This window comes from Tachyglossus aculeatus, chromosome X3 (assembly GCF_015852505.1).
Source record: "Tachyglossus aculeatus isolate mTacAcu1 chromosome X3, mTacAcu1.pri, whole genome shotgun sequence".
Taxonomy (NCBI): Eukaryota; Metazoa; Chordata; class Mammalia; order Monotremata; family Tachyglossidae; genus Tachyglossus; species Tachyglossus aculeatus.
The window spans coordinates 26,582,291-26,610,142 of NC_052099.1; the positions used below are offsets into that span (position 1 = coordinate 26,582,291).

General features: G+C 44.1%; 1 protein-coding gene across 1 annotated transcript in view; it reads left to right on the forward strand.

Annotated features, from left to right (window-relative positions):
- The first annotated feature begins 222 nt into the window (after positions 1–222).
- Positions 223–27,852, forward strand: part of NSUN2 (NOP2/Sun RNA methyltransferase 2) — a 31,299-nt gene continuing 3,669 nt past the window's right edge. Inside the window, exons 1-16 of the mRNA XM_038770454.1 lie at positions 223–348; positions 3,761–3,918; positions 5,137–5,241; positions 6,084–6,189; positions 9,137–9,208; positions 11,240–11,324; positions 12,621–12,813; positions 15,374–15,448; positions 16,996–17,126; positions 18,310–18,383; positions 19,888–20,018; positions 20,711–20,807; positions 23,477–23,727; positions 24,796–24,888; positions 26,083–26,218; positions 27,087–27,167. Coding sequence (XP_038626382.1) covers positions 223–348; positions 3,761–3,918; positions 5,137–5,241; positions 6,084–6,189; positions 9,137–9,208; positions 11,240–11,324; positions 12,621–12,813; positions 15,374–15,448; positions 16,996–17,126; positions 18,310–18,383; positions 19,888–20,018; positions 20,711–20,807; positions 23,477–23,727; positions 24,796–24,888; positions 26,083–26,218; positions 27,087–27,167 — 1,914 coding nt within the window. The remainder of the gene's footprint in view (positions 349–3,760; positions 3,919–5,136; positions 5,242–6,083; positions 6,190–9,136; positions 9,209–11,239; positions 11,325–12,620; positions 12,814–15,373; positions 15,449–16,995; positions 17,127–18,309; positions 18,384–19,887; positions 20,019–20,710; positions 20,808–23,476; positions 23,728–24,795; positions 24,889–26,082; positions 26,219–27,086; positions 27,168–27,852) is intronic.

Here is a 27,852-nt window from a genome sequence, read left to right on the forward strand (position 1 = left end):
CGCCGGCGCCCATTGGCCGGCGTCCCCGTCCGTCGGCCCTGGCCGTCCAATCAGGCGTCGGAGCGCCCCGCCCGGCCACGCCCCTCCGAAGGCGGATCGGTCGGAACCCGAAGCCCGGCGCAGGCGCGGTGGGGGTCGGGCGCGCGGGGCCGGGGCCGCGTGCGCGAGGCGGGGGGGGTCGGGATTTGGGGGCGCGGGGGCCTCGGGGCCCTCGGGGGCCTCATGGGCCGCAGGCACAGAAACCGGCGCCGCCTGCAGCTGCAGCAGCTGCAGCAGCCGCAGCCGAAAATGCAACCGCAGCAGGAGCTGCAGCCGCAGCCGGTGCAGGCCGGGAAGCGCCATCCCACGGTAAGGGGGCCCATGTCCCCCGGATCGTCCGCCAAGTCATTCCTGGAATGCCCCCAATCCCTCTGCCCATCCGCCAAGCTGGCTCTCTTTCTCCCTTCAAGGCCCTGCTGAGAGCTCACCTCCTCCAGGAGGCCTTCCCGGACTCAGCCCCCTCCTCCCCCTCCCCATCCCCCCCACCTTACCTCCTTCCCTTCCCCACAGCACCTGGATATATGGATATATGTTGGTACGGATTTATTATTCTATTTATTTATTCATTTTACTTGTCCATATCTATTCTATTTATTTTATTTTGTTAGTGTGTTTGGTTTTGTTCTCCGTCTCCCCCTTTTCGACTGTGAGCCCACTGTTGGGTAGGGGCTGTCTCTAGATGTTGCCAATTTGTACTTCCCAAGCGCTTAGTACAGTGCTCTGCACGTAGTAAGCGCTCAATAAATACGATTGATGATGATGATGATGATGATGATTCCCTCTCCATCCCCCCCATCTTACCTCCTTCCCTTCCCCACAGCACCTGTATATATGTATATTTGTTTGTACAGATTTATTACTCTATTTATTTTGCTGGTACATATCTAGTCTATTTTATTTTGTTAGTATGTTTGGTTTTGTCTCCCCCTTTTAAACTGTGAGCCCGCTGTTGGGTAGGGACTGTCTGTATATGTTGCCAGTTTGGACTTCCCAAGCGCTTAGTACAGTGCTCTGCACACAGTAAGCGCTCAGTAAATACGATTGATGATGATGATGATGATTCGTTCACTCAGCCAATCAATCAATCAATCGTATTTATTGAGCGCTTACTGTGCGCAGAGCACTGGACTAAGCGCTTGGGAAGTCCATGTTGGCAACATCTAGAGAGACGGTCCCTACCCAACAGCGGGCTCACAGTCTAAAAGGGGGAGTCAGTCGTATTTATTGAGCGCCTACTTGAGAAGCGGCGGAAAGAACCCGGGCTTTGGAGTCAGAGGCCGTGGGTTCGAATCCCGACAGTCTAATAATAATAATGATGGCATTTGTTAAGCGCTTACTATGTGCCAAGCACTGTTCTAAGCGCTGGGGGGGGATACAAGGTGATCAGGCTGTCCCACGTGGGGCTCACAGTCTTCATCCCCATTTTACAGATGAGGTCACTGAGGCTCAGAAGTTAAGCGGCTTGCCCAAGTCACCCAGCAGACACGTGGCGGAGCCGGGATTCGAACTCATGACCTCTGACTGCAAAGCCCGGGCTCTTTCCACTGAGCCACGCTGCTTCTCTAGGCTGTGAACCCGCTGTTATGATATAATGATAGTATTTATTAAGCGCCTACTATGTGCAAAGCACCGTTCTAAGCGCTGGGGGGGGGGAATACAAGGTGATCAGGTTGTCCCACGTGGGGCTCACAGTCTTCATCCCCATTTTACAGATGAGGTCACTGAGGCGCAGAGAAGTCAAGTGGCTTGTCCAGGGTCACCCAGCTGACACGTGGCGGAGCCGGGATTCGAACCCATGACCTCTGACTCCAAAGCCCGGGATCTTTCCACTTAGCCACGCTGCTTCTCTAGACTGTGAACCCGCTGTTATAATATAATGATAGCATTTATTAAGCGCTTATTATGTGCAAAGCACTGTTCTAAACGCTGGCGAGGATACAAGGTGATGAGGTTGCCCCACGGGGGGCTCACAGTCTTCACCCCCATTTTACAGATGAGGTCACCGAGGCTGAGAGGAGTTAAGTGGCTTGCCCAGGGTCACCCAGCAGACACGTGGCAGATCCGGGATTCGAACCCATGACCTCTGAATTTAAAGCCCGGGCTCTTTCCACTGAGTCACGCTGCTTCTCTAGACTGTGAACCCGCTGTTATAATGATAGCATTTATTAAGCGCTTACTATGTGCAAAGCACCGTTCTAAGCGCTGGGGGGGATACAAGGTGATCAGGTTGTCCCACGGGGGGCTCACAGTCTTCACCCCCATTTTACAGATGAGGTCACTGAGGCCCAGAGAAATTAAGTGACTTCTCACTTATATAAACAAGTGCTGGGGGGGCAGGGGGAGAGGTAGAGCCACAGGAGTGAGTCGGGTGATGGGGTGGGGAGGGGGAGCAGAGGAAAAGATCTAATTATCTTATTATCAGGTGTTAGCACCTAGTATGGTAATAATAATTAGGGTACTTACTAAGCGCTTACAATGTGCCAGGCACTGTTTGTCGGCATCCTTCCTCTGGCCTGGAATTCCCTTTTTTTCTCCCCGCCGCCTCCCTCCTTGAGTGGAGTGAAGAGGAGAGGGAAACTGCCAGAAACAGGGGAATGCCTCCAGGGACCACGCCATGTGAAGCAGCGTGGCTCAGTGGAAAGAGCATGGGCTTGAGAGTCAGAGGTCGTGGGTTCCAATCCCGGCTCCCCCACATGTCTGCTGTGTGACCTTGGGGAAGGCACTTAACTTCTCTGAGCCTCAGTGACCTCATCTGTAAAATGGCGATTTAGACTGTGAGCCCCACGTGGGACAACGCGATCACCCTGTATCCGCCCCAGTGCTTAGAACAGTACTTTGCACATAGTAAGCGCTTAACAAATGCCATTATTATTATTATTATTATTATTATTATTATTATTATTCCCAGACTAGGAGGCCTTCCCAGACTGAGCCCCTTCCTTCCTCTCCCCCTCGTTCCCCTCTCCATCCCCCCCATCTTACCTCCTTCCCTTCCCCACAGCACCTGGATATATGTATATATGTTTGTACATATTTATTACTCTATTTATTTACTTTACTTGTCCATATCTATTCTATTTATTTTATTTTGTTAGTATGTTTGGTTTTGTTCTCTGGCTCCCCCTTTTAGACTGTGAGCCCACTGTTGGGTAGGGACTGTCTCTATATGTTGCCAACCTGTACTTCCCAAGCGCTTAGTACAGTGCTCTGCGCACAGTAAGCGCTCAATAAATACGATTGATGATGATGATTATGTGTGGTGAAGGATTCTCACTCGAGAACCACCAAAGCCAAAGGCTGCCAAGTTGGCAACCGAGGATTGGACTGTGGCACCCCAACACATATGCTGCGGTCACTCTGGCTGTAAATGGGTTTTGATTGTAAAATTCCCGCTGCGCTTAGCAACGCGCTGCACCCCTGCCGCCCACTCACTCATCGCACCTACTTCCCCAGCGGGAATGAGACTGCTTAGGGATGCAAGTGCGATCCTAATCCGAGACACAGTTCCTCTTCCCAGGTTCCAGACCCTGCGAAGTCCTCATGACCGGACCGACTGGACCGAGGCTCCTCCGTCGCTCCTGACAGGAGACTCCATCAGCCTTGCATCTCCCCACTTGCATCCTCCGTCGGGCAGACTTTTAATCTGGTGTCGTGTTCCTCTCCAGTCCGTTTTCTTCCCGAAACCCCCGTGCCCACTGCTAAAAGTCTCGTGTCTTCGCAGGGCTGGGAAGGAGGTTACCCGGAGATCGTCAAAGAAAACAAGCTCTTTGAACATTATTATCAGGAGCTGAAGATTGTTCCAGAGGGCGAATGGGATCAGTTTATGGATGCCCTCAGGGAGCCTCTTCCAGCTACTTTAAGAATAACTGGATACAAGAGGTAAAAAGAACATCTGTTTTTCACTGCATTGGGGGTTAGATGACGGGCACTTTTAAAAAAATATTTAGAACCCCAGTAAGGGTAAGGATTTTCATGTGCTGGTATTGACTATCCGCTGAGAGCACTTTGAACCAAGTGCAGTAGAGGATTCGGCAACATGGAGAAGAGTGCAGTCTAGGCCAAGGGGATTCCTGCTTACCCGTAGTGTCTGGTTTCACTACTGCGATTGAAACCTGGTTAAAGTATAATTGGTATTCTCTCCCAAGAGTTTAAAACTGTTCTCCACACAGTAATTGATCAATAAATCCCATTGCTTGCTTGATTGGCTTGACACCCCCCCCCCTCCAGCCTCACTGAAATTTCCTTGAATAGTCAGTCATATTTATTGAGCACTTACTGTGCACAGAGCAGTCTTGGCAGTCCAACAGACACATTCCCCATCCACAACGAGCAAACAGTCTAGAGGGGGAGACAGACATTACTATAAATAAATAATTGTGGAGATGTACATTATAATAATAATGGTGGTATTTGTTAAACGCTTACTGTGTGCAAAGCACTGTTCTAAGCGCTGGAGGGGGATACAAGGTGATCAGGTTGTCCCACGTGGGGCTCACGGTCTTAATCCCCATTATGCAGCTGAGGTAACCGAGGCGCAGAGAAGTCAAGTGGCTTGCCCAAGGTCACACAGCTGACAAGTGGCTGAGCTGGGATTAGAACCCATGATCTCTGACGCCCAAGCCCACGCTCTTTCCACCGAGCCACGATGCTTCTCATAAGTGCTTCTGTTGGGACTGTGTCGGGGGAAGAGTTAGGGGAGCAAAGTCAAGGAGATGCAGAAGGAAGCGGAAGAAAATGAAGAGAGGGGTTAGGGAATTTGAAGTCTAATGTGAAGACAGTTCTTCTAACTCCTCCCTAAATTATTACAGATCAAGATAATTGAATTTTGTTTTGTGCTAGTTAACTATCCATTATTTGCTTATGGACTCCTTGGCTTCGTGAGTTGGTTAACTTGGGTTGTGGTGGGAGAAGAGAAGAGATTAATGGGTGGGAAAGAGATGATTGAGTGCCTTAAATCCAATGGTCAGTTTTTTTTTCCTGGTTGGTGTAGGGAGGCATGGAAACTACTAGAGGTTTTGAGGAATCTGATGAAAATAATGACTCTTTGACTGTGTTTCCGTTCTTGCTCATATTAATCCAATTTATTGCTCTCGCTAGCCATGCAAAAGAGATTCTCCATTGCTTGAAGAACAAGTATTTCAAGGAGTTGCAGGATCTCGTGGTCGATGGACAGAAAGTTGAAGTGCCACAGCCACTAAGCTGGTAGGAAAATGAGGCCGCATCGTGTTTACGGGCCTCTTTTAATTCACATCGGCCACTGCCCGCCTGTATTTTGCCTATTTATTCCCATTGAAGAGATCACCCCTTTACCGTATGTTGTCTGAGCATCAAGAACAGTCCTGTATTTAGAGTGTGTGCTCAGTAATGATAATAATAATAATAATTATAGCATTTATTAAGCGCTTACTATGTGCAAAGCACTGTAAATACTGTCAGTTTGTAAAGCTTGCTTGTATTGATCAAATGGTCCAGCTTCTGTCCTCAGTATTAATTTTGATAAAAGCTAGTACTGTAACGAAGATTCATTCGAGTATATTTTAGCTACTGGCAAAACAATTGATGAACTGTTCTGACGTCCCTGTGGTACCTCTTCACTGTTAAACTGAAGGACAGAATTGAAATGAGAGTTTTTTCCTGTGTTGTAGTAGTAACAGTATTTATTAAGCACTTAAGGTGTGCAAAGCACTGTATTTAATGTTGGGAGAGAATACCACTTGGAAATTAGTCCCAGTCCTGTAGAAGGCACTGAAATTGATTTTATGTCACCAAAGTGCTAAAATCAGTCTCCACGCTGAATGCAGTCTTCTATTTCTACCATGATGGGTGGATGGGGCGTGAAGAGAAAGTCCACTACTTTGTTTTCCCCAAATTGTAGTTTTGGGTTATCTTTTAATTAACGTTCAGAGTTATATTTCTGTTGCAAAGGTTTCTGTCAAAGTCTCTCTTGAAAGTGGGTGTTAAGGTGCTTCCTGGTGACATAGTTTTGGAACGTTTTTGACATTTTGGGGCACACAGTCACTAAGGTTATCACTGCTTTTGGTCAGGTATCCAGAAGAGCTTGCCTGGCACACAAACCTGAGTAGAAAGATCTTGAGGAAGTCTCCACAGCTGGAAAAGTTTCACCAGTTTCTAGTCAGTGAAACTGAATCTGTAAGTAGATGAAAATTTTTAGTTGTTGAAGTTCTTTATGTGTGAAATTAACTTTCAAGCAAGAGCAGTGTTTCTTAGAGAATACACTCTGAGTCTAAAACACCCAATAGATTAAAAATTGTCATGGGGGGAAAAACACTTTTCATTTAAACCATGGTGCAGCCTACTGTATTGGAAGAGTTATTGGAGCCGAGGATCCTAGAGCCTTATTCAAGCCAGTGTGCAATTTTGGAACACCTCATCTTCATCCCTGAACCTCTCACTGATGCTGTAAGGGCATCGGGCTTCGGGTCAGTCTGAAGGGGGTGAATACCGTTGAGCCCGATGGTTCTCGCTCTGTAGAAGAACTGGACAAAATGAAACCTTCGAGCAGGTGGTGTGCAAAGACCTGTATGATTTATGATCCCCCCCAACCCTTGGTGTTCTGTCAATCAATCGTTAGTATTTTTTGAGTGTTTACTATGAGCAGAGTACTGCACTAAACCCAGTAACCATCTGTGCTGTCGCACCATGTTTGCTGCCATCAGGGAGGGAAAAGAGAGAAGGGAAGAGAGCTTTGGGGGCCTTAATGGGGCTGACGTACCCCCGTTTCTCCCACCACTCCTTCCACCAGCTCGTGTCCGGCCTATCTAGAGGAAGCCCTCCACCCCATTAGCACCAGCAGGAGAAGCTTGGTGAGGAGGGGGCCGGAATGGCGGGGAGAGAGAGATACAGAGGTGAATTTCATACACGGTGGCTTGCCATCGCCCCTGCTTGATTCTGCTCCCGAGAGCCTCCGACGAGCGTTTATACTGCCTGATCCAGGGGCCGCTCTTGAAAATCACTTGAGTGCTCAGAAAGATCCGTGAAGAATTTGAAACTGCTTCTCGACGGCGTGGCTGGCTGTGCCGGAGCCGGTTGCACCCTGTCGGAGCCATTCCCCGTCACCCGTAGGGTAAAGGAGGGCTACACAGTGAACCCTGTCCTGTCCGATTGAATCTACGCAGTCACTGGTCGGTGCAGCAGGAGACCCATAGGTCTTAGACTTTGCTTCTGCTCCTTCGGGAAATTTTGATGACTGTACCCTAGTGGGTCAAATCCAAGAAGACACGCAAATGATTGGGAACCTCTTCGCCAAATCAGCCAGGTTATTATTGTCCCAGGTGACCAAAAAGTCTGACATAAACCGAGGCCACTGTCAGCCCGCATCAAGAAAGCCATACACGGAACTAAAATTCTAGATTGTCAGCCCGGTGCAGCGATAGGAAAGGTACAAACAGAATCGAGGTTAACAGTCTAACAGGGATCGCTGTGTGGTACCAGGCCCCACACCATAAGGAAGGTGTACAGAGTTAGAAGGCTGTCCAGCCCTCTCTGTTGGCACGAGACTTTGGACTTCCCACAGCCACCCTCCCCGGTTCTGTCAGCATCACTAATGAAGTCCTAGAACAAAATCAGCCTCCTCGCGTCAGCTCGTTGTGGGCAGGGAATATGTCTGTCGATTGTAATAGTGTACTCTCCCAAGCGCTTAGTACGACGCTTTGCATGCAGTACAGTGCTCTGCACATAGTAAGCGCTCAATAAATACGATTGATGATGATGATGATGATGCAGTAAGCACTCAATAAATTTGATTGAATGAATGAATCTCTGGAAGGGCCGCAGGCAGAGAATGGGCAATAGCGGCCTATCCAAACAGCTTCTCTATGGCGAACTGAAATCGAAGGGGCGAAAGGAAGGAGGGCAGAGTCGATTGCTGTAGCTAGACCAGTGTGCTCCAGTGACATCAAGGAAGGAGCCACTCGCTTAGAGAAGAGGCTCGTAAGAATTGGGAGGCAAGGTGCCGCAAACCACAAGTAGCACACGCGCACAATGCGGTCAGGACGGCGGGTTCTGCCTTGACATTTTCAGTCACACGTACATGCGCACACCTTGGAATGACTGTCACCATCAGTAGCCTCTTCAAATACCAAGATAGAGAAAGAGAGCGTGCTGAACTGAGGGTGAAGCACTTCCCTAGGCCATTAGAAACAAAAGCAAAATGCCACATTCCTGGTCCTCGTAGATCTTACAAGCTAACGGAGGTCGACGGTCTAGATGTCAACCTTATCTTGTGAGTGTAGGACAGGGACTTTGCAGGGAATGTGTCTGTCCCAAGCACTTAGTACAGTGCTCTGCACACAGTAAGCGCTCAATAACTACGATTGATCGAATGAATGACAGGCTTCAGCGGAGCAGTGGATGAGCCGAGGAGTCGCCATTTGGGGTCTCTTCAGCCCAGCACTGGAACTCTCCGGCCTAGTCAAAGACATGGGGTGAGCAAGGCCTGGAGTCCAACGCAGAAAGGCATGGGAACGATTTAGCCCCTACTGAGTTGGCACCTATGATAGACGACCATTATTTTACAAATACTGTGATCAGGAGGAAGAACTGAGACCCAGCAGGAGCTACCAAATAGCGATCAATGAAATATTCTGAATATATGAATTCAAAAGTGTACCTAAACTCTGAAATAAGTGGTGTGTGGATTGCCAGGGGTTGATGGGGTAGAAGTGTTTTGAGTGAGGACATCAGTTGGAGAGGAGATAAGAGTTTTAGAGGAGATGGGGAAACCTATGTGTGATGGATTCTAGTGGAAAAGGAATTCCAGTAACTGGTTGGAGGCAGAGGAGTGGAGAGTTGAGTGTAGTCATTGCCTCTCCTGAAATCGTGGGATTATTCTGCCTCTGCCTTTACACAGATCCTTATTGGCCTCTTTATGTTTTTGGATGCTATGACCATTTATAGACCATCTTGAAAACTGAGTAATATGCTCGTGGCATGTTTCCTGATATTTTTGTGGTAAAAAGTTAAGACCTGGGTATTTGTATGTTTCAAGGTTCTTTTAAAGAACATTTCGTGTGGCTTTTCACAAATATTGGTGAAATAGTGCAGTGAAATAGTCTCTTCTTTTTTTTTTTTAAATCAGGGAAATATCAGTCGTCAAGAAGCTGTGAGCATGATTCCACCTTTGCTGCTGAATGTGGAGCCTCATCATAAGGTATTTGCAGTTTAAAAGCTACAGAATTCAGAAGTGTTCTGTCAGTATTGAAGTGAGTTCCATCGGTTTTCCATGAGCACCTCCCGTTTTGGAAAACTCACAATAGAGTGCACAGACCTTGACTACATCCCTCTCCCTTCTGTGTCATCTCTGCACTTGGATCTGTAACCTTTGGGAATTTGTTATTCACCCTATCCTCCACCCCACAGTACTTAGCTTTAAATTATATATTATAAATTATGTATTTATAGTAATGTCTGTCTTCCCCTCTAAACTAAGCTCACTGTGGGAAGGGAACATGTCTGCTAACTCTACTGTAGCATGCTGTACTCTTCCAAGTGCTTAGTATAGTGCTCTGCCCATAGTAAGTGCTCAATAAATACAATTGACTGATTGACCGACGTTCCCCACATGCACGGGACTGTTTCTTCCAACCCCACATTGTGTTGTCAAGGTAGATGTGTCCGGAGAAGACTGTTTCCTAATTTCTGAGCAATGTTCTCTCCAGAATGTGTAGTGACAGCTCATATTAGGCAGAACTGACTATCGTTTTTAGGTAAAGCTACCAATAGCATTTTTTGTGATGAAACGGCCTTTCTGGACTTGACCAACCGATCCAGCAAATTTACTGTGTGCAGAGCCCTTGGGGGAGTGCAGTATTACAGAGTGGATAGACACGTTCCCTGCTCTCACGAAATAAACAGTCTAGAGGGGGAGACAGACATTAATATTACTAAATTACAGGTAGGTACATTTAAGAGCTTTGGGGCTGAGGGAGGGGTGAATAAAGGGAGCAAATCCAAGTGGAAGGGTGATGCAGAAGGGAGTGGGAGAAGAGGAAATGAGGGCTGATGAGAGAAGGGCTCTTGGAGGAGCTGTGCCCTCCATAAGGCTTCCAAGGTGGGGAGAGCGATCGTCAGATGTAAAGTGGGAGGACGTTCCTTCCTTTTCTTCACTAAATATTTAAACGGCAACACAGCCTTTGCGGTTGGTCTGGGAGTCGATCAGTAGTTTTAACCCGTGTCACGGGCAGTCCTTAGACTTAGGACAAAGTTGCATCCTTAAAACTGGATTTCAAATCAGCCTGGAAAATGGGCTGATACATTGGCAGATGCGCCAACCTTCTCACAGGAACAGCGACGTATAGAGAGGATTGATTCCGGATCTAAGGTCAGATAACCCGGTTTTTCTGAAAGTGCTCAATTATGTACTTGTTTAATTTTAGATGAGTAATGTATAAACTGTGTACAGTGAGGTAGGGGAGCTTCACAGTAGGGTATTCATTCATTCAGTCGTATTTATTGAGCGTTTACTGTGTGCAGAGCACTGGACTGCGCACATATAGAGGCAGTCCCTACCCAACAACGGGCTCACAGTCTAGGGTAGCAGACATTTATGTTGTTGGAAGTTAAGTGAACATTTCCACCCTCTCTGGTGATCCTGTCTGGCCTGTCCCACTCTACCTCAGCTCATTCCCAGCGCTTAGAACAATGCTTTGCACATAGTAAGCGCTTGACAAGTACCGTTACGATTATTCTCTCCCCCTCTTCTCCCGCCCTCCCCCGAGCTGCGGCTTCAAAATCGTTTTCCCGGTTCGCCATAGTCAGAAGTCAACATGTCCTAAAGCTGAAACATTTGGAAATGTTGTCAGTGCCTTTTGTCATGACTGGAAATGTCAGCAGTCGAGTCATCCTCTCCGCCTGGGGAGTCCTGCTATTATGACAGCTCCACCCCGACAGTTCCCTGCTGACGATCTCTGCTCTGGAGAGTCTTACACAAAGATATGATTCAGGGATATGATGGATTGAGAGGATGAACCAAATTCTCCCTCTAATTTACACTGTGAGCCCCATGTGGGAGCTTATTATCTTGCATACTTGGCTCGTAGTAAGTGCCTAACAAATACCACCATTACTGTTGTTATCATTATTATTATTATTATGAAGCTGCTTTGGAAAAATGGTAGAATGTATCCATTGGTAGAATGGTACAATGGTAGAAAAATCCACTGTTTTTTTTTTAACTGGACAGATTTTAGATATGTGTGCTGCGCCAGGATCCAAGACTACCCAGCTGATTGAAATGCTACACGCTGACATGAATGTTCCTTTTCCAGGTAAGTTTTGGAATTGTAGCAGGGATGAAATGAATGCTCTTGAGGCTAAATTATCTTTACAAAGCCAAAATGCCATGTTGTAATGAGACCCTTATGCCTACTTCAAAGCTGTAATCCACGTGTGGTGGTTTCACTGCTCCCTGAATTTAAAACGGAAGTCGAAACTTTTTGATATCATGAGCTTTTCTTTCCATAATCTCTGCTAACTTGGTACAAGAGTTGGTTTAGAATCTTATTTGACTTATGAAAGCAGATTTTTTAAAATCTCTTAATTGTATAGGGTTTATATCACCCATTTCTCAAGCAACAGGAGGTTCCCTTTACCTCTACTTGCTAATAATGTTCAGATTTTAACACTGGTGTTTGCTGTTTCAGTGATACCAAAGACTAAATGAGTCCTGGGGGCTTGTTGGTCTGTTTTGGCCTATTCTTTGCCAAAATAGAAAGATGAAAAGGGACAGATAAGATTTTTTTAAACTGATTTGAGTTTCTTGGATACCAGATGTATTTTTGCAGATGCAAGTAACTTCTCTTGGAACCTTTTCTCTGTCTAGTAACTGTGATACTGGCCAAGTATATGATCAGTTATTGGATGGTATTGAGTTTTTGCTGTGGACAGTGCACTGTACTGAGCGCTTGGAGAGTACAGCAGAATAGACTTGATAGACACAAGAAGCTGACAGGCTACAGGAAGAAGCAGCAGACATCAAAATAAATTGTGAATGAGGGGAACAACAGAGGATAATGTTACGGGCACAAGTACTCGAACTCTTCCTTAGGTTCACTTCTCTGTTCTCCAATCTTTCTTGGCAGGACTGTCTTGCTAATTTACTCTTTTATTTCTTCTGTCACTACCTAAAAATGCTTTGCATTGTGAGTGAACCAGGAAAACGGATCTACACTTGGTTTTGCGCCCTTTATCCACCCCTCCCTCACCCCTACACCACTTATGTGCATATTGGTGATTTATTTATATTAATGTCTGTCTCCCCCTCTAGACTGTAAGCTCATTGTGGGCAGAGAGAACATGCCCACCATGTCTGTTATATTGTACTCTGCCAAGCGTTTAGTACAATGTTCTGCACACAGCACGTGATAAATATGATTGATAAATTGACTGCTTTCGCCTTTGAGCATTAGAAATGAGAAATAAATGAACTTGATTCAGATGTAGAGACAGACTTGACTATGGCCATTCTCTGAGCCAGTTGTGATTTTTTTCCTTTCTCTGTGAAAAGCAGTGCCGTTGTGAAACTCATTTTCATTTCATCTCCTGTTATGATTGTGTTTTCCCAGAGGGATTTGTAATTGCTAACGATGTTGACAATAAACGCTGCTATTTGCTGGTGCATCAGGCGAAAAGGTTAAACAGTCCCTGTATCATGGTGGTGAACCATGATGCATCGAGCATCCCTAGACTACACATTGACGTGAATGGAAGAAAAGAAGTTCTCTTCTATGATCGAATTTTATGTGACGTTCCCTGCAGGTATTTTAGCTCTTCCCCTGCCGCCCTCACTTTACCATGCTCGTCCCCATCCTTTACTCTCTCTTGTTTTGAATGCCTCATATTTTTTCTTTTCCCGTACATGCAAAACTTTAGACAAGCATCTCTTTTGTCAAATAATGAGCTGCTGCATGAGTGTTATAGGTCGAAGTAAAAAGTTCCTCTTGGTAGTTTAGTTTTTTCCAGCGTAGAGGTCATGTAAATAATGTGCTTTTTGAACCCCCAAGTGGTGTAGTAGTACCAAGGGTTTTCTTTTTTAAATCCACTTCTGGAAGCCATAACTTTGGATAAATCAAATTGGCCCAAAGCTATGGAAGTTCTTTAATAACAGTAGTAATAATAATAATAATAATGGCATTTATTAAGCGCTTACTATGTGCAAAGCACTGTCCTAAGCGCTGGGGAGGTTACAAGGTGATCAGGTTGTCCCCAAGGGGCCTCACAGTCTTAATCCCCATTTTACAGATGAGGTAACTGAGGCCCAGAGAAGTTAAGTGACTTGCCCAAAGTCACACAGCTGACAGTTGGCGGAGCTGGGATTTGAACCCATGACCTCTGACTCCGAGGCCCTTGAACTTTCCATTGAGCCACGCTGCTTCTCTCTCTGAATGAGTGTTATAGGTCAAAGTAACAAGTTCCTCTCGGTAGTTTAGTTTTTTTCATTGTAGAGGTCATGTAAATCAATAATGTGCTTTTTGAAACCCCAGGTGGTGTAGTAGTACCAAGGGTTTTCTTTTTTAAATCCACTTCTGGAGGTCATAGCTTTGGATAAATCAAATTGGCCCAAAGCTGCGGAAGTTCTTTGTGTCCAAAGGTTAAAAACTTGAGTAACGGCTTGACGAGTTGTCTTTACTGTATCTTGGGCGAGTCATGTAACTTCTCTGTGCCTCAGTTACCTCATCTGTAAAATGGGGATTAAGAGTGTGAGCCCCATATGGGACAGGGGACTGTGTCCAACTGATTAACTTGCATCTACCCCAGCACTTAGAACAGTGCTTGGCGCATAGTAAGTGCTTAACAAGTACAATAACAAAGTCAAGGAGCTCGTTTTGGGCAGGGATTGCCACTCTTTATTGTTGTATTGTGCTTTCCCATGCGCTTAGTACAGTGCTCTGCACACAGTAAGTGCTTAATTAATATGATCGAATGAATGAATATAGAGTAACGGGGGAGACAAGCACAAAATAACGTACAGGTAGAGGAAGGCGAGACTGGAAATGGTATATGGAAAAGCAACTTAATAGAGTGTGTTAATCGATTTATACTAAAGTGCTGCAAGTGGTTTTGAGTGAATAAATGTTCAGGTGGTGCTCAAGTGCTGGGATAGTAAACTGGGAAAAGCTTCCCGAAGGAAGTGGAATTTCAGAAGGACATTGAGGATGGGGAGGTTTGTGCTGTCGTGGCTTCAAAAGGGGTAGGGAGTCCCAGGCGTGAGCAAAGTGTTGGAAGAGAGAGAGATGAGAGGAGGTGAACATCTTGCCAAAAGAGGTTGGTGTGTTTTTTCCAATGACCTTAAATTCTAGATAAAGAAACACCCAGTGGGAACATGACTTTGTTTCGTAAGTGATAAAAGATGAAACTTTATGACAAGCCCTGTCATACCCCGATGGTTCTTTTATGGTGGTGGGGTGTAACCTTTAGACTGTGAGCCCGCTGTTGGGTAAGGACCATCTCTATATGTTGCCAACTTGTACTTCCCAAGCGCTTAGTACAGTGCTCTGCACACATTAAGCGCTCAATAAATACGACTGAATGAATGAATGAATGAATGAACCTCTCCTGATAAATTCCAGAAAGTAGGAATTGATAGCACTGGTGATAGTGCTGATAGCTCCTAGGACTTTGACCTGATGTTTATCTGCAGGGGAAAAGTCGAAGTAGTAGCAGAGATGCGGCCTTCTTACTAACATATCTTGCATTTTCAAGATTGTAATAATTTGCTTTGAAATTTTTTAATTGGCTGTCTGAGTGAACAGACTGAGTTGGAACGTTAGGATGAACCTTGCAGAATCTGTTCAGATTGACTTCCTTTCTGGATTTACGTTTGTGGTGGCTTTGTGACTGGTAAACCCCACCTCCTATGGGAACTTAATCCCCATTTTAAGACTATTTATCAACATGTCACATTTGTGAGTCTCCAGCAGGGTTTTGGGCAGTCTCCCCATACTGGAAACTGGGAAATTAAATCAGAGGTTAGGCCTTTGAGTAACCTAGGTCCCAGTCCCATATCCCTGACCAATTCCCTTTAATAGAAATTAGTGAAATATATTTTTTCAGTTGTATAGATTTATTTTCCAAATTAAATGGCAAAGGCTTAATTAGTAATTTCAAATTAAAGTCATTTGTAATCATCAGTTTGCCTTTCAATTGTGGAAAGACTTTGGCATTCTAAATTTTTCTAGGTTCTGCAAGACTGCAATGTAGCTGTTCATTAGTCTAAAATGAACTTTCCAATTCATTGGAAGTGGACTTAATTTTTAATTGATTTTACTTTTTAAGCACAGTCGGTGTAATGAATTAACACTGTTCTTTTTCATTGCAGTGGAGATGGAACAATGAGAAAAAACATTGACGTATGGAAAAAGTGGACAACACTAAACAGCCTCCAACTGCATGGGTAAAATTCAGTTAATTTTATAATACTGCTAGTGTTATCTGTTAAGCTCTTAGTTACGTGCCAAGCACTCTACTGAGCCCTGGCGTAGACTCAGGATAATCAGGTCAGGCCCAATTCCCATTCCGATGTGTGAGACTCACAGTTTAAGGTGGAGAGAGAACAGGTATCTAATCCTCATTTTACTGATAAGGACATTTAATAGGGTTTAAAAATCAATGCTTAAGTCGTGAAGAAAATGCAAATCCATCAGGCGTGCCAGTACACAGATAGAACACAACTGCAGAATTAGGAAAAATTATTCCGGGTATAGTAGGTGGGATGAAGACAATCAATCAGTGGTATTTATTGCATACTTACTATGTGCAGAACAATGCACTAAATGCTTAGGAGAGTGCAGTATGACAGAGTTGGTAGACTTGTTCCCTGCTTGTGACATACTACCCTGCAAGTTTTCTGAATTTGGGAGTTCTCTGAGACCGCCCCCACTTTATAGGGGAACTGATTGTTTAAAATTTTGTAAAGGAAGGCTCAAATTTTTGGCTGTTTGAATTAATTTAATTCTTTCACCGGACAGATTCCTGGAAGTAAACCTGGAGTCAGTTTACAAATGGTCAAAAATGAGCAATAAAGTGGAGTAATCGGTACAGGTCTCCCATATTTTAAAGGGTAGGTTTAGGCAGAGTAAGGAGGTTGGACTAGAAAATCTTGATATCAAATTGATCGTATATGCACGGCAGGTTATGTGGAACAAAGACTTGTTTTAGTTACCCTGGCCCTTCATAGACCCCCAGGACTTAGCCTATATGCACTTTCAATAACCTACTCCACAGAAAGAATATGCTAACGCGGTCTTGAAGATTGAACCCAGCACTATTCAGGCCCAGCATTACTAGTCCCTCTTGACTGTAAGCTTGTTGTGGGCAGGGAATGTGTCTGTTATATTGTTATACCGTACTCTCCCAAGTGCTCAGCACAGTGCTCTGCACACAAGAAGCGCTGAATAAATACAGTTGGCTGACTTATTCCAAGCTGTTATTGTACACTAATAATAACAATGATGTTATTCGTTGAAAGCTTGTTATGTGCCAAGCACTGTAGTGACTGACGTGGTGGATACAAGATAATCAGAATGGACAAAGTCCCTGGCTCACATAAGGCCCACAGTCGACTTCAGAAGCAAATTCCTGAGGTCAAATAAGCATCATAATCAATAATGGCTATGTTTGCTGATAGTTTTAAGTTCTGGGCACATGCTGATTGGCATGGCTGAATAATAATCATTAAGAATGTAATCGTTATTGAGAATGATATTTTTTTGCACCTAATGAGTCCAAGACAATGTACTCTAAATGATTGCGAAAGTACAACAGAAATAGAGGACACGTTCCCTGTGCAGGAGTTTACAGTCTAACTTGACAGTTATGTAACTCTTTTGTCACACAAGCTCAGTGGTCTTATAGAAATAAAATCCCTTTTTATACTGCACAGCATGGACTCTGCAGGGCATGTCTGTTGAGACTCCATTTAACTGAGCCCTCAATTTTTAGTTTGCAGCTACGGATTGCAACCCGAGGTGTCGAGCAGCTGGCAGAAGGCGGTAGGATGGTGTATTCGACATGTTCGCTAAATCCTATTGAGGATGAAGCAGTGATAGCATCTCTGCTGGAAAAGAGTGAAGGTAAATTGATTCACTTTTCTAGTCTACTTTGATCTGTGAGAAAATATTTTTTTAATACTAATAATAATATTTGTTAAGCGTTTACTATGTACCAAGCATTGTACTAAGTGCTGGGGTAAATTCAAGATCACAGTCTAAGCGGGAAGGAGAACAGGGCAATCCCCGTTTTAAAGATGAGAAACTGAGGCACAGAGGAGTGAAGCGACTTGCCCGAGGTCACACACTAGGCAGCTGGCAAAGCTGAGATTAGAACCCAGGACCTCTGACTCCCAGGACTGTCCTTTCTGGTGGGTCACACTGTTTCCTTATGGAATGCACATTTATAGTGTTGTTTCAAATGTCATTCATCCCTACAGTTGCAGACAGGTAACTCTGTTTATAAATCATTGATATTTATTGAGCACTTGCTGTGTTCAGACCACTATACGTAGTTCCTGGGAGAGTACAATACTGGAGTTGCTAGACACATTCCCTGCCCACAAGTAGCTTTCACACAGACCAGAGGGGAAGACTGACATTAAAATAGGTTACGGATAGGGGAAATAATAGAGTATAAGAATATTTACCTAAGTTCTATGGGACTGTGTTATTGGGTGACTAAATTAAATGAGGGCAGTAGAAAGACTGAAAATAAAGGGGCTCATATTTAGCAGGTGATTTATTTAGAATGTGGTTCATCACACGTTTCTCACTGAGAGCCCTGTATGTACTGTCAAGATGATATAATGGTTTTCTAGTCCGGCTTCCTAAATTGTCAGGAATTTCCCATCTCGGAATCCCCCTTCCTGACGCAAATGCAAATCAAAACCTTTCCCATTAAAACTCTCCCATTAGAGTAAGACATTTTTAACGTATACATCAGACATTAAAGGGTGTGAACTGGAGACTGAAATACCTCTTTGGGGATCGCTCCCCCAAAGCAAAACTATATCTCTTGCTCTTTGTATGGGAAGTGTTTGGACTATTTGCGTTCCGCACTCAGCACAGTGATTTTTGCGTGTGCTGGTTTTTGTGTTTTAATTATTAGTTGATCGGTATCCCTGAAAGTCTCAAATCTATGTAAAAACTTCGCAAGTCTCTCCAATTCATAGTCTTCAGAAATCAGTCACAATACATGAGTATTAAGACTATGTTGGGAAGATTATAACTTTTTTCTTTGTTTTCACTTTGGGGTTGTTTATAGGTGCTTTGGAGCTTGCTGATGTTTCTTCTGAGCTTCCAGGATTAAAGTGGATGCCTGGAGTCATACAGTGGAAGGTATTAAAGTTTAGCCTCATCGATCTAGCAGGCGTGATCCAGTTAAACAGAAATCCGTAGAGTTCCAGAGAGGAAACTGAAAAAATAATGCTTTTTCCATACTTGCCCAAAGCAGGCAAAGGTGGTTGTGAAACAAAACATGAACTTGATTCAGATTGATGTTTTAGATTGAGAGATGAAATACACATTTAAAGATTCAGCCACTGAGCTTATTTTCTGGTTAGGCTATGAACATTGGCCCGTGTGTCTTTTGGTTGTTTGTAGAAAGCAGTTTTCCTTACTAAATAATTGGCACCAGTCATCTTGATGCAGTAGCGTTTTCCCCCTTAAGGTCTGATATTAAAATGGTAGTACTCTAAGAGCAAGCAAATACTCCCCAGCTGCACAATTAGCTGCACGCCTGTATTAGCTGCCTACCCCACAGCACCTGTATATATGTATATATGTTAGTACATATTTATTACTCTATTTATTTTACTTGTACATACCTATTCTATTTATTTTATTTTGTTACTATGGTTTTGTTCTCTGTCTCCCCTTTTTAGACTGTGAGCCCACTGTTGGGTAGGGACTGTCTCTATATGTTGCCAACTTGTACTTCCCAAGCGCTTAGTACAGTGCTCTGCACACAGTAAGTGCTCAATAAATACGATTGATTGATTGATTGATTACCCCAAACTAGAGAGAATTTTACTGATAAGGTGGATAGAAACCCAGCCCAGTGTGGCTAATCTGTAGCGGATCTCAAGCGTTTTTCCTGAAAAAAGTGTTCATGTGTTAAGAAACCAGAGTGGCTGTGACTATATACTTGGCATTCCTACCAAAGCCATCTTCCCTGTAGATTGTGGCTGAATCTGCCCAGGGAAAACCTCACCTTGAGGAGCAATTAACACTAGTGAAGATTGTGCTGTGCCCACAGGACCATTTTGTCATCTCTTATTGCACGCAAGTCCACCTCCGAACTCACCCTGATAACCGTGACTTCACACAGGTTGTCTGACAATGTTGTGGAGCTCCTCTCCCCAATGCTGTCCCAAACCATGCTGTCTTTCAGAATAGTTTACCAAGAGTCCAGGCAGGCTGCTGATAAAGAGAAAATTACCCCCAAATTCCCAGCAACGTCTTCAAATTAGCTAGCAAGTGGATGGTCTTTTTGGTCAATCAGAAGGATACAATCTTTTTTTTTTTCTTTTTTTTTTTTGGTATTTGTCCCATGGGGGAAAAAAAATCAGGTGTACATAGCCTCAGTCTGATGTTTTTGTCCTTTGGGCGCTTAACACAAGACAAAAAGTACCAGTAGTAAAATGTCTTAAACTTAACTCATTCACCCCAATACTGAGAACCATGTTTGATAGCAAGCATTTATCAAATACCATTAGGGGGGAAGAATCAGATTTTGTTAGCACCATTAAGAAGCCCTAGGTTTGAGGAAATATTTTCAGCCTGCCACTAAGGGTGTCCAGTTCATACACAGCTCTGATTTTGTTATCTTTTCACTGATCAGGTGATGATGAAAGACGGGCAGTGGTTTGCTGATTGGAAAGATGTCCCTCAGAACCGACATACCCAAATTCGACCCACCATGTTCCCACCAAAGGATCAAGAAAAATTAGCGGCGATGCATCTAGAGCGCTGGTACGTACAAAGATGGAACCATTCGAGTTTCAGGAACTTTCTTTGGAGGTTGACAGATCATGGTAGGGGTAGAAGGTATATGGCAGACCTATCTAATGGGTCAGCTCTGCTGTTAGTGCTCCACTTGGCCAGGAAAAATACTCCAGTACCTGTCGTAATCAAGGCTTTGATGCTTTCCTCATCTCCTGTTCACCCCCTGCTATGGCTGTAAATTGCTTGTTAATAATAATTGTGGTATTTAAGTGCTTACAGTGTGCCAGGCACTGTACTAAGCGCTGGAATGGGTACACGCAAATGTACCCCTATTCCTCTCTTGCTTCACATGGTCATCTCAGTTGGGGAACAGAGCTGGGAAGACCCAAATCCAGTCTCACCTACATCACTCCCTGCATTTTCACGCGGGGCAAGTTTTGTCTTCCGTCCCCTCATCTTTGTAAGGCAGAGTGGAGGATGGTGGATAGATCCACTGCATGGCATTCAAGAGAAATCGGTTATTCTTTACAAAGAAGAATTCTGGGGTTCTGCCTCGGTGCAGTCCTCTCCTTTCTGGTCTGCTGCCAAAGGGCTTGAAAAAAATACATGGGAGATTTTTCCATTCAGATCTGACGTGTTTCAGATGTTGCCTTGTTTTAATGCAGAAACACGGTTGGATCTATGGAGCAAATGCAAATTTATATTTTTCTTCTTTCTAGTCTCAGAATATTACCTCACCATCAAAATACCGGAGGGTTTTTTGTGGCAGTTCTAGTCAAAAAATCTCCAATGCCGTGGAATAAACGTCAGCCCAAGGTAAGTTCTGTTTTTTAAAATAGTCATAATGAAAAGGACACTTGAAAAGGTGGTTCTGAATTAAGAAATACAGTGCCTCTATGGAATAAATAGACAATGTGTGTGTTTTATTTCCGTCCTTGGTTAGGTATTTTGTGCCAAGCGTGATATAAGGCCTTGGGGATTGTTCATAGATTATCATTCAGAAAAGGTCTCTGGCAAATAGCAGGCTCACAGTCTAAAAGCTAGTTGGAGGGGTTGGGATGGGACAGACCCACTAAGAAAGCAGCAATTGAATGCCTAAAAGGAAAGCCACCATATATTGCTGCTGGGAGAGAAAACTCCTTTTGGCTCTTTCCACTCCAAGGCTAATCTGTCCCAATTTTCCAACAGTTGTTTCAGGGGCTTCTCAAGTAATTAGTCAGTCATTCATAGGCACCTGCTGTACTCTTACTGAGTGGAAGAACTTTGGAAGGAACAGTAAACACAAGACCCATTTTCACTACTTTCAAGGAGCTTACAGTGTAATGGAGGAGGGAGGTGAAAACTTTGTAATTTACAAACGGTGGGAGCAGAAGGAGGATGTAGTACAAATGTCAGGGTGAAAGAGCTAATTATACAAAATACAATTAACCCCGCATACGTACATAAGCACTGAGGATAGGCGTGCAAAGCTGGGCATAGATGTTAAGGGTGGTTGTTGAATTGATGCGACGAGGGTGGTGTGAATTCATCACAAGAAGCAGCATGGCCTAGTGGAAAGAGCACAGGCCTGGGAGTTCTAACCTGGCCCTGCCATTTTGCCTGCTGTGTGGCCTGAGGCAAGACACTGAACATCAGTTTCCTCATCTATAAAATGGGAATTGAACATCTGTTTCTCCTTCCTACTTAGGCCGTGAGCCCTGTGGCTGACCTGATTATCTTGTATTTAGTGCTTAGTAAAATGCTTGGCACTTAGTAAGTGCTCAACAAATACCATCATTGTTATTGTTTTCATAGAAGGCTTCTCAGAGGAGGTGGTGGGATTTTAGGAGGGTTTCCAAGATAGGAACTGCTGGGAGAACAGAATGAGAAAAGAATTGGGTGGGTGAGTTGAGTTAGGTGCATATAGAAGATGAGCTTGAGAGGACTGAGGGGGTTTAAGAAGGGGGAAGTCAGTGGAGAGCCTCAAAGCCAATTGTGAGTTTTTGCTTGTTGCAAAGGAAATGGATAGCCAGTGAAGGTGTTTGAGGATGGAAAAAATGTGCTTGAGAGACTCTTTCTAAACCTAATCCAGGAAGCAGCATGGAGTATAGATTGAATGGAGTTGGGGGCTGAGGCTAGAGGCAGAGGAGGACACTGATAAATTTGTCTAACTTTTAGACCCCGGGGTTGGAAGGGGAAGGGACAGCTGTGGGAGACGTGGAAGTTAGCAGTCTACTGTGTGAGCCAAAAGACAGTGAGGAGTTGACAGTGACACTGAGCTTGTGGGCTTCTGGGCCAGGGAGGATGGGGAGGGGAAGTGTGCTTCCCAGAGTTGGGAGGGAAGGGGTATATAATGGGATTAGGTCCCAAGGAAATTTATTTCATTGGGCAAAGTATTCTCTGCACAAAAAACCACATAGCTAATTCATTCATTTAATCATATTTATTGAGCGCTTGCTGTGTGCAGAGCACTGTACTAAGCACTTGGGAAGTACAAGTTGGCAACATTATAGAGATGGTCCCTACCCAACAACGGGCTCACAGTCTAGAAGGGGGAGACAGACAGCAAAACAAAACATGTGGACAGGTGTCATCAGAATAAATAGAAATAAAGCTAGATTCCACTGTGTATATACTGTAATTTGGAACAAACAATTCAATACTGAAATGTAACCATCTAATTTAGTACCCCAACTCATCAATTTTTTGGTTTTCTTACTATTACTGCTAGCCCTGTCCACTATATCACTTTCTGGATATTTTTGACTTGTAACAATGGGTGATAAAATCATGATGTTAAAAAGGCCAGGGATTCTGTTCAGGATCGACACAGCGAAAACAAGCAATGATTTGTCATAGTGGAGCAGACTGTCATTTAGCTTCATTCCAGGTCTTAGCAGGTGCAGAGCAGTTTTAGAATGGAACACTGCGTGACTTTTAAAATGAGAGGTTTCTAGAATAGGTCAGCAATTTAACAATGGAATAATAATAGTATTTGTTTAAGTGCTTACTGGATGCCAATCACTGTTCTAAGCGCTAGGTAATCAGGTTGGACAGAGTCCCTGTCCTACATGGGGCTCACAGTCCTAATCTCCTTAGACCACATACTTGGTTAGTACAGGTGTAAATAACTTGACATGAATATTTTAGAAACACATTGATACCTTCCCTCATGTAACTCCCAGTAAAGGTACGAATTAATTTGTCTATCAAAAAATTATAGTTGCTCTGAGATTTGGGGCACTGAATTTTAGCCTCTGAAGCGATCATTTTTTCTTTTTTTTTTCTCCTCATTTTTTCTTTCATAACAACATGTTTTGTTGTCTGTCTCCCCCTTCTAGATTGTGAGCGTGTTGTTGGGTAGGGACCGTCTCTATGTGTTGCCCTCTTGTACTTTCCAAGCGCTTAGTACAGTGCTGTGCACACAGTAAGCGCTCAATAAATACGATTGAATGAATGAATGAATCATTTTCATGGCACCTAAGTGACGGTATTCTTTATTACAGCTCCAACGCAAAAATCCACCCGTAGGTAGAGAAGCTTCGGAGACGGGCAGCGAAGCTCCCCTGGAAGCGGGCAGCGAGGCCCCCCAAGAAGTGGGCAGCGAGGCCCCCCAAGAAGCGGGCAGCGAGGCCCCCCAAGAAGCGGGCAGCGAGGCCCCTGCAGATACTGACAGCGAAGCCCCCTTGGAGACTGAAGAGATCCATGGCTCTCTGAATTTAGAGAGTGATGGAAACAAGAAGGATGGCGTATGTGGGTAAGATTGAGATTTTGATACTGGCTCTAGAGATGGGGTTTGTATACAAGACCGCCAAGCAGCCCCTTTTCAAATAGACGTGGCACTTCTAGTTGGTGTGTGAGAGGAGGAAAGGGCTTATTCAGAACCCAAAAAGAAGGGTCCCTTTTGTCACACGGCAGAAGATAAGCACGTGGAATTTGCTGCCCCTAGAAATTGCACAGACCAACAGTATCACTGGGGTCGAGGTTTTGGTTAGTTTGTGGAAGAGAGAGCCATAATGGCCCACGAGAGGGAAAGTTAGAGGTGTTCAGAAGGGCACCCAAAACCTTGAGGATGGATGTCAAGAAGAGCAACAATCACCCCATTTCTCCACGTATCCTTAGACCATTGTTGTAGGCAGAATTCTGGCCTGCCCGGACCATTGCTCTGATTCAAAAGCGGTGTTTATCATTGTCGTGATCATAATAATAAATAGTAATTGCGGTATTTTTTTAAAGTGCTTATTATGTACCAAGCATTGTGCTAAGTGCTAGGGTAGATATAATAATTAGATTAGGCACAGCCGTTGTCCGACATAGGGCTCATTGTCTAAGGGGGAGGGAGAATAGTCACGTGTTTTCATTTTCTTTTTGCTTGCAACTGTGGCAGACATAGAAGGATAAAGAAGGGAATGTTCATAGCGTTACAAGTTTATCCACTGTAGACTATGAGCTTGTTGTGGGAAAGGGGTTATGTCTACCAATTCTGTTGTACTCTCCCAAGTGTTTATTTAGTGCATTGCTCTGTGCACAGTCAGCACTCAAATACATAATTATTATTATTGTATTTGTTAAGCACTATGGGTTAAGGAAAGTTCTATATTGATTTATTATCGTATGTAAGTGTTTTCATAATTTATGAGATCTGATTCTTTTTTTAATTTTAAAATTTAACATTTGATTTTTCAAGTGCATTCAAAATCAGTTAGGTAGTAGGAAGCTGGAATACCTGTGGGCGGTTTGTAGAAAATATGATCTGTGTTTCCTGATGGTTTAGAAGTTGTAATGACAAGTGCATTAATTTTACAAAATAATTCTTGATTTCTAGGCCACCTCCAAATAAGAAAATGAAGTTATTTGGATTTAAAGAAGATCCGTTTGTGTTTATTCCTGAAGATGATCCATTATTTCCACCTATTCAGTAAGAAGATATTCGCTCTTTTAAATCTTGATTGATGAAAAATAACGACTGGCAAAAGTGTCCATCCTTTGCCCGGGTTACATGGATGGTGAACTTTTCCTTCTCTGTCCATCTTTCTTCCTCTCTCCTGGTCTTTTTTGAAGAGTGTTGTCCCCATGGTGCTCTTCTCCTCTCTCCCTGTCTTTCTCCTCCTCTCTCAGGTCTTTGTATCTCTTTCTCTTTCCCTCCACCAGTCATTTTTTCCTTTTTGTATCCTCCTTAGTTCTCTCCTTGTTTTCTTTCCATCTCCTTATGAAGATTGCTTTTATCGCCCCATCTCATTTTTCCTCTCCTGTTCTTCTCCCCTTACAGACTCTAAGCTCCTTGTGGGTGGGGGACGTGTCTACCAACCCTGTGGTATTGATTGATGGACTGATTGTCTCTCTGAAGGCCTTTCAACTTCTCGTTTTTGATTTCCATGCCCCTCCTTCCCTCTGTTTGTCTGGGCACCTCTTTCCCTTTCCCTGTTCTCCCTTAAAGTCTTGTTGGGCACTAATCTTGGGAACACCAAGGCTCCGGGTTTGTCCAGGAGCTGCTAGGTTATGACACGTCAGTCTTCTATGGCCATCTTATCGGCAGGAAGCATCCAGAAGTAGCCGTGAACTTGAACATGCTTTTCATCTGTTGGTGGGTTAAACAAATGTAGGGCTGCTTGAAGCTTTAACCATGTGAGTCCATGCAGTGGTGTGCATCTGTAGTTTTCTAACGAACCTACAGTAGTCATTTCAAGAGTGCTGCCCAGGGCCATCGTTTCCTCAATGGTTTTCCGTCTTCTTTTCATTCATTTTTTCAATTCCCATTTTTGCCTTAGCTGCAGCTCTGCTCTGGGGGAAATGTATATTTCCATCAGATAAAACTCTGGGAAATGAAAGTATGTCTTTTATGTAAAAGTAGAAATTGCTGTGAGATTTCAGCTGCTGTTGAATCCAATGAGCTGTCAGTTTGAGGAGAAAGATCGGGCCACTTTTGTGTCCAGGGCAGCTCTGGAGTTGCCTTTAGCAACTATAAAAAGCATTTAAAATTGAAATTCACAGCCAGAGAGCTAAATGTGCATCTGCCTGTAGACTGTGCAGGCAGAGTGGAACTGATTAGGGAGTGTCATGCATTGCTGAATTTTGAATCCAAGTCATACAAAAGAAATTGCTTTGTTTACAGGAACTTTTATGCTTTGGCTCCTTCATTCCCTAAGATGAATTTGTTAACTCGAACTCAAGAGGGGAAGAAGAGACAGTTATACATGGTCTCTAAGGAACTGCGGAATGTGCTGCTGAACAATAGCGAAAGGATGAAGGTATAGTTAGTTGATTTTTGTGTTTTCCATATGGGTTTGAGGCATTTGTGCACCAAATGTGCAAATAGGATTCTAGAAGGACTAATTCTGATAACCTGATCACCTTGTAACCTCCCCAGCGCTTAGAACCGTGCTTTGCACATAGTAAGCGCTTAATAAATGCCATCATTATTATTGTTTGTGAGTTGAACAACTCTCGTGCATTTTAAGAGCCTAGAAGTGTGGCCCAGTCAGCTGGGGAAGGAAAGGAAAGTTGGAGACGGGTTTGTTAAGTAACTGGGGTGCCTATCAAAGTAAACCCACAGGGAGATTACAGCTGCAGTCTGTGTGTTACACCTTTCAATGACGTGTGGGCCCAGAAAGCTTTCCTTTAGGCCAGGGCTGATAAACAAGGGAGTTGTGGCCACTAATGTCCTGGGCCCTGACAAGTCAACCCTGTATATCTAGCCAAAAGAAAAGTTATATTTAATCCAGTGCTGTGCACACAATAAGTGCTCAGTAAATACAGTTGATTTGATTTTTCGTGCTCTAGTCAATCAGTCAGTGGCATTTATGAGTACAGAGCACGGTACTAAGCGCTTGGGAGAGTACAGTACAGTTGAGTAAGTAGAAATATTCCCCGCCCACACTTGACTTTCCAGTTGGAAGATCTCTGAACAGGAACTGTTTTGCTAACTACCGATGGCTGACAAGGAGAGACTAGTTAGGAAATGTTAGATTTTGACTCACCCCCAGGGTAGAAATAAACTTCTAAATTTGATTTATCTGCCCCGTCCTACCTTGATCAGATGAGTGACCTGAAAAATGTTAATATCTATTTTATTGACATGTGGGTGTGCTTTTTCTGACCTGATTATGCCCTTGGCAGGTTATTAACACCGGGATAAAAGTTTGGTCACGCAACAATGATGGTGAACAGTTTGGCTGTGCCTTCAGACTAGCACAGGAGGTAAGTGTAGAAATTTGTTCATTTCTGTCATCCTAGCCAGTTTTGGAAGAACAAATTGAACACGATAACATTTCCTCCCTTTCCCCTTTTCATTCTTCTCTCCTTCCCCCTCTTTTTCTCTTCCTCCCTCTCTCTCCCTCCCCACCTTTCTCCCTCTCTCTCCCTCTTCTCCCCCTCACATTCTCTTTCTCCCTCTCTCTACTTCTCCCTCCTCCCCATCCCTTGAGGAGGGTCTTTTCCTACCTTGTGCTGCTGCAGCTGCCCTCACTGTAGCTCAGCATCCCAAAGACATTCTATCCAGAGTTTCCGCTTTAGAAAAAGGCATGGTCTGTGAAGTGAGAACACTTAGTGGTCTATGAGAACTCTCTGGGTTGTGATAAACTCTGTAGCAAACCCCAGGAGATCAATCAGCTCACCCAGATCGGCTTGTCGAACCGTAATTTAGCAGAAGGTAAATTTGGAGGAAAAGGCACTGAAGAAGGAAATGAGGAACCAGGCACCTTTAAATCCTGCAAATTTGGCTCAATCTGTGAAAGTCTCAAGAGCAATGAACCGGGTAGGGGAAAGAGGAAGAAGGTGGAAAACAACGTCCATTAACGAGGAATGATTTGCCCCTTGGGCTGAGGATCTTGGATGTGTTTGATCCTCGCATTCCTCCATTTCTGCTGGGATATAGGGAAGTAGG